We start from the raw sequence: 6,000 nt of genomic DNA on the forward strand, positions 1-6,000 counted from the left end.
TCTATTCCCAACTCAGCAAATCCATTCTGTATGGACCTCGCTTTGTTCATGGGGCATTGAAGTGGTAAATCTTTCTCAAACTGTTTCAATAAAGTAAAGATGTCATACACGGGCTGAGAAAAGCTTCTAACAGACAAAGTTGTCCGCTTATTGGCCCTCCGACGGGCTTCCATAGTTGATACCTGGCTGAACATTGGGCAAATTCCCATTTGATTGAGGACCACATCGTTTTTTTGACAGGACCCTTGGTCCGACCCCCTGCATTACCAGTGTTGAGATCCGATTGCTGTAGCCTAGGGCCTACAATCAGATCAGCCTGATATCCCTCGTCTCGAGGTTGGCATATCGGCCTCTCGTTTGTTGACCTCGCCATACAAGCGGATATTTTCGTGTGTAGCCACCTTTAGAAGCACTGAATTTTCAGGAATGTCATTGTCGTTTAAATAGAACCAGGGCCCCTGGCCCAGACCATTATATTTCCTCCACCATCAGGGTTGTTCATTCAGGCAGGTAGGGTCCTCCAGGCATCCTCCAAACCCAGACTATTGTGTCATTCTGCTAGATGCTCCGTGCCATTTATCAAGACTCTGCTCCAGAGTCCAATGGTGGTGACTTTCACCCCAGCCAACTGGCATTACACATGGGGTGTTAGGTTTGTATGCCAATGATTACCCAGAAATACCCCAGGCTCCCTATGAATAGTTCTTGTGCTTCCAGGAGACATTTGGAACTGAGCAGTGAGTGTCCAACTGAGGACAAGCGGTGGATACTTTTGGCCATATAGTGTGTCTCCAACAATCTAGTATAACTGGGACAAACAGATTAGACTTTAGCACCACCCATTAAAGACTGCTGTAAAAAAAATAATTAGGCTCATCCACTGGTTTCAGAGAAGCTTCTGAATTTTTGTTCATCTCATCAAGGGGGCACAGCCCACGGGTGCTGAGGAAGCTATGCTTTGGAGAGGGGAGAGGCGCTTCTCTCTGGTAGGTAACTGTGCATTCTTCTTATTGCCAATAGAATCCAACCCCTTCAGTGCAAGGACATGACTAATAGGGCCCATAACTTTATCAGTTCTGTAGTAAGAACTGAACTCCAGTCTTACCCCTGTGTGATTTCTGTAGGTCAAGAGCGTTGGCTCCTCTGTAGTCATTGCTGTAGACCTTGCACCACTACATGGGAGAGGACTAGCAATGGCCGAGGGGCTTCCAGCTGATGGTGCTTGTTGCTTTTCATCTGCAGGAGGTGGAACAGACCAGAAGTGCTGTTGATGAGGACAGGAAGATGTATCTACAAGCTGCTATAGTGCGTATCATGAAAGCACGCAAAGTTTTACGGCACAATGCTCTGATACAGGAGGTAAGTGCCATTTCCAAACCTCAATATTAAGGGAAAAGTGTGTGACATGGAGAGAGCTTTTGTCCCATAGTCACATCTAATGGCTATTATCGGATAGATCTTGATTTCTCTTACCGTAGTTTCACCTAGTTCTGGTACGGGACCTGTTATCCAGAATGCTCTGGACCTGGGGTTTTCCAGATAAGGGATCTCTCTGTAATTGGTATCTCCATACTTTAAAGAGATACTGCCATGGGAAAAACATTTTTTTTTCCAAAACGCATCAGTTAATAGTGCTTCTCCAGCAGAATTCTGCACTGAAATCCGTTTCTCAAAAGAGCAAACAGATTTTTATTTTTTTTTAAATCTGGGCTAGACATATCAGTTTCCCAGCTGCCCACAGTCATGTGACTTGCGCTCTGATAAACTTCAGTCACTCTTTACTGCTGTACTGCAAGTTGGAGTGATATCACCCCCCTCCCCCCAGCAGCTAAACAACAGAACAATGGGAAGGTAACCAGATAACAGCTCCCTAACACAAGATAACAGCTGCCTGGTAGATCTAAAAACAGCACTTAATAGTAAAATCCAGGTCCCCCTGAGACACATTCAGTTACATTTCGTAGGAGAAACAACAGCCTGCCAGAAAGCAGTTGCATCCTAAAGTGCTGGCTCTTTCTGAAAGCACATGACCAGTCAGGGCCCAGCAGACTGCTACCCTCAGTTTTCCTGGCTTCAACTAGACAACATTGCTTGAAATGGTTTTAGTTGATGGACAAATCGTACATTTAAGCGATGGTTTCAAGATAAGCTTGGTCTCATGATAAAGAAAAGATCTTTTAAAAATCTTTACATCTATAGGCAGCTTCAGGGGCATGTTTACTAACACTGGAGATAAATATCTCCCTAGATTTCGGGAGATGTTGCCCATAGCAACCAATCAGATCTTCGCTTTTGCTTTCTATTTTGTAGATAGCTGTTTAAATTGCTGATTGGTTCCCTTGGGCAACATGTCTGTAGATATTTATTCCCAATGTTAGTAAACATGCCTATTAATGCCTTTATTTGGCTTTGGAATCTTAAAGGAGAAGCAAACCCAAAAGTTAAAAAAACCCTACCCTACATAGACCCTCCTCCCCCAGCCTAAGTGTTACCCCGTGCAAATGCCCCTAACTTTTTACTTACCCCTCGGTGCAGATTCAAGCATTGGAGTTCACGGGCGCCATCTTCAGCTGCTTCGGAAATCTTCAGAATTATAGTCAGGTGATCCCACTGGTGTCTAATAAAAGGGCAGCCAAGTTTGGGAGTTTTACTTTGAAAGCAGCAAGTAAGTTGCAGGTAAAACTTAGTCCCTTTGTAAAATGTATAATGAAGCAATAGAATTCTCAATGAATCAGATAAAATTGAGCGTAGGACTGGCCAGATATGGGATGACTTTGACGTAGTTGGCCAGCTTAAATATATTGCAATATATGGACAAACAATCCCTGTTTTGTTTAAAGGGTAAGGCATTTTTTTAGTAGCAGTATGCACAAAATGTCTCTGTCTTAAATATATTGATAATGGGTTGAGTGCAGAGGTATTTGTCTATAAATCTTAAGAATGAGACCAGCGCTTCAGCAATTTTTGGGAGTTTCGGCGCATGCGCAGTTGTCGCGACACCGAGAATTGCTCCAACTGCGCATGTGCCTCCACCCCAGTGTCATTCCGTAGAGAAGAAGATGGCGCCCATGAACTCCGCTGGACAGAATCTGCACCGAGGGGTAAGTAAAGAGTTAGGGGCATTTGTCCAGGGTAACACTTAGGCTGGGGGGAGGAGGGAGGGGGGTTTATGTAGGGTAGGGGGGTAGGTTTTTTTTAGCTTTTGGGTTTGCTTCTCCTTTAAAGGAAAACTACACCGACAAACAATGTAGGTCTCTCTAAAAATATATTGCAGGAAACAGCTCATACGTAAAACCCTGCTTCATGTAAATAAACCATTTTCATAATATAGTTTTCTAGTAGTATGTGCCATTGGGTAATCATAAATAGAAAATGGCCATTTCAAAAAAATATGGGCCGCCCCCTGGGATCGTATGATTCACTGTACTCACAAACATACCAACAAACCATATATGTTAGGTCACATGAGCCAATTAACAGACAGAGTTGTGTCTTTTGCTTCCACACTTCTTCCTGTTACAGTTAGAGCTGCAGTATTTCTGGTCAGGTGATCTCTGAGGCAGCACAGAGACCATTACGAAATGGTGGTTCAAGGCAAGAGATGTAAAAGGGCAATATTTATTTAAATATATATTCCAGTTTGGTAAGGCTCTTTAATATGCCACTTAATATGATATGAACTATCTGTTGCTTAAGTGTTCATTTTGGGCACAGTTTTCCTTTAAGGGCACAGGCCCATTATGTAAGGCTGTTAGACAGAAATAATAAAGGCTCAGTTCAATCAGTTCCTGTAGAAAAGTCATGTGCTTGTTGATGCCGAGAGCTTTCCTTGTGCATCTGCTCTCATTAGAGCCTTCGGCCGGCCCAGAAGACCTTGATCTCTTCACACGACAGACCCCATGTTTGCTTTTATTCTGCTAAATGGCTTCACTTTAGAACAATGAGCGCCAGTGGGTATTCTCAGCTGCTTTATTATATACACTGACTGGGCAAGTAAAGCCCCATCCAGGGGACGTGTATATTTATCTGCAGCCCACGATGCCAATCTTGTAGCCTTCCCTGTGTATAAACCAACCTGTGAGGACCTTGCACCTCCGCATCAGTAGATCCTGTTAGGGATGATGTTTGTTTTCTGTCCCCACCCAGGTCATTAGCCAGTCCAGAGCGAGGTTTAACCCCAGCATCAGCATGATAAAGAAGTGCATTGAAGTGCTCATAGACAAGCAGTACATCGAGAGGAGCCAGGCGTCGGCAGACGAATACAGTTACGTGGCGTGAAGAGGCCGCTCTAAGGGGTGCGTGTGCAAGAGCAAGTCATCAGCGTTGCTGTTTGGTGTGTTCCTGTGGGAATAAGCAGATCTTTGCCTCCATATTCTGTCATCCGGCAGTTCCTTACTTTACTGCTGTTTACAGCATCACCAGTGCCACGTCATGAGCGCCACTGAAAATGCCTATAAATGTTTTCCGCTCATGCCATTCTGACAACGCTACTAAAAGAAAGAGTGAAGTATTTCAGGAATGTGGAAATTTTTGATTGGGTAATGTCCGTCCCTCCCCCCCCCCATCATGTTTGCAGTTGACGTGTTTCTTTTTTTAACGTATCTTAAAGGACCTAATATAGGGAGGCACTGAATCCATCGTTTTTTGCCAAATCCGTCGAAAACTGGGCCAAATCCGAACCCTATTTTGTACATTCAAATCTGAGCAAAAACATTGCACCTTCCACATAATGAATTCTGTATGGTTATTTGAATTATTTGAAATGATTGTCCTTCCTATATTAGCTCTTTCCATCTTGCAGCTGAAAAAGTGATGTGGTCATTGGGGTCACTGACCCCCAGCAACCAAGAATGACTATGAGACCCTTTTTATTGCTCTTTGTTTTATTGCTTATTTTGCTTTTAGGCTCTCGACTATTCATCTTGCATTTTGATTCCAAGACTTGGAATTATTCCCTAATAACCAGATTAAAGAGCGCTCAAAAAAAAAAAATGTAAATCATTCAGAAACCACAAATCGGTTGCAAATTCACTTAGGATTCTGGTGTCTACACCATTAAAAGGTCATTTTTAAAGCGCGCAACCCCTTTCTGGGTTCGGATTTGGGTTCAGCCAGGCTCCCTGGATTAGACTGAGTCTGAATTGTGCAAAAAGAGATTGGATTCAGCCAAATCCCAAACCAAATGATGGGTTCAGTGCCCCCCCCTAACCTAAAGTAAAAACTAAATATTGTAATATTACAGATAACCTATTAATTGTATGTACTTCCAAATGTACAAAATGACAAACATGATATTGCTGCTTGTCAAATAAAAAGAATAAAAGAATTGTGTAGGAATCTGAATGCTATAGGGACAGCCGAGAGACATTTGAGGAAACTTTCTTAAGGTGGCCATACATCCGCTTGTTTGGCGACAGCGTCGGACTGTGCTGGCGGGACACCGGGAAAAAAAACCTCGTGGCCCCCACCAGCCCAGCCCCCTCCCCTGATCTGTGGGTACCCCAAATAAAAAAATTGCGGCGCTGTTACCTGGCACTCGCATATCCGCGCCGATGTCCGTGCCGGCGCTCGTGATGTCGACAAACTAGCAGATCTCTTCCCCGATATTCCCACATTGAGATGGGCGATATGAGGCTGATCCGATCGTGGGCCCTAGGGTTCATAACGAAGGGTAAATGGGCGGAGGGATCACGGGACCACATCAACGCACAGATACGGCCACGATCCGACTGGATTTTTAACCCTGCCCGATCAACATCTGCCCGACTTTCAGTCAGATATCGATCAGGGAAGCCCGTCTGATGGCCCCATACACGGGACAATAAGCTGCTGACTCGGTCTGTCTGCAGCTTTTATCTGCCCATGTATGGCCAGCTTATGAAACGCCTGGTTTGATGGATATGTTGGGGCTGTGTTAGTCTTTTGAATTCCCAATGGCTGATATAAAGAATCCAGAATCGGCCTTCACAGATGCGATCAACGTCCCTCAGCCAAGGCAAA

The 6,000-nt window shown here is 44.2% G+C and overlaps 1 protein-coding gene across 9 annotated transcripts in view; it reads left to right on the top strand.

The window, feature by feature from the left end:
* The window catches only part of cul2.L (cullin 2 L homeolog), a 67,940-nt gene extending 62,614 nt beyond the window's left edge, over window positions 1-5,326 (top strand). For 8 of the 9 annotated variants that reach the window (XM_018266253.2, XM_018266247.2, XM_018266250.2 and 5 more), the window contains 3 exons: window positions 924-986; window positions 1,243-1,359; window positions 4,147-5,326. In XM_018266253.2, coding sequence (XP_018121742.1) covers window positions 924-986; window positions 1,243-1,359; window positions 4,147-4,278 — 312 coding nt within the window. In that variant the 3' untranslated portion in view covers window positions 4,279-5,326. 9 annotated transcript variants of the gene reach the window in all.
* Window positions 5,327-6,000: the final 674 nt, after the last annotated feature.

This window comes from Xenopus laevis, chromosome 6L (assembly GCF_017654675.1).
Source record: "Xenopus laevis strain J_2021 chromosome 6L, Xenopus_laevis_v10.1, whole genome shotgun sequence".
NCBI lineage: Eukaryota > Metazoa > Chordata > Amphibia > Anura > Pipidae > Xenopus > Xenopus laevis.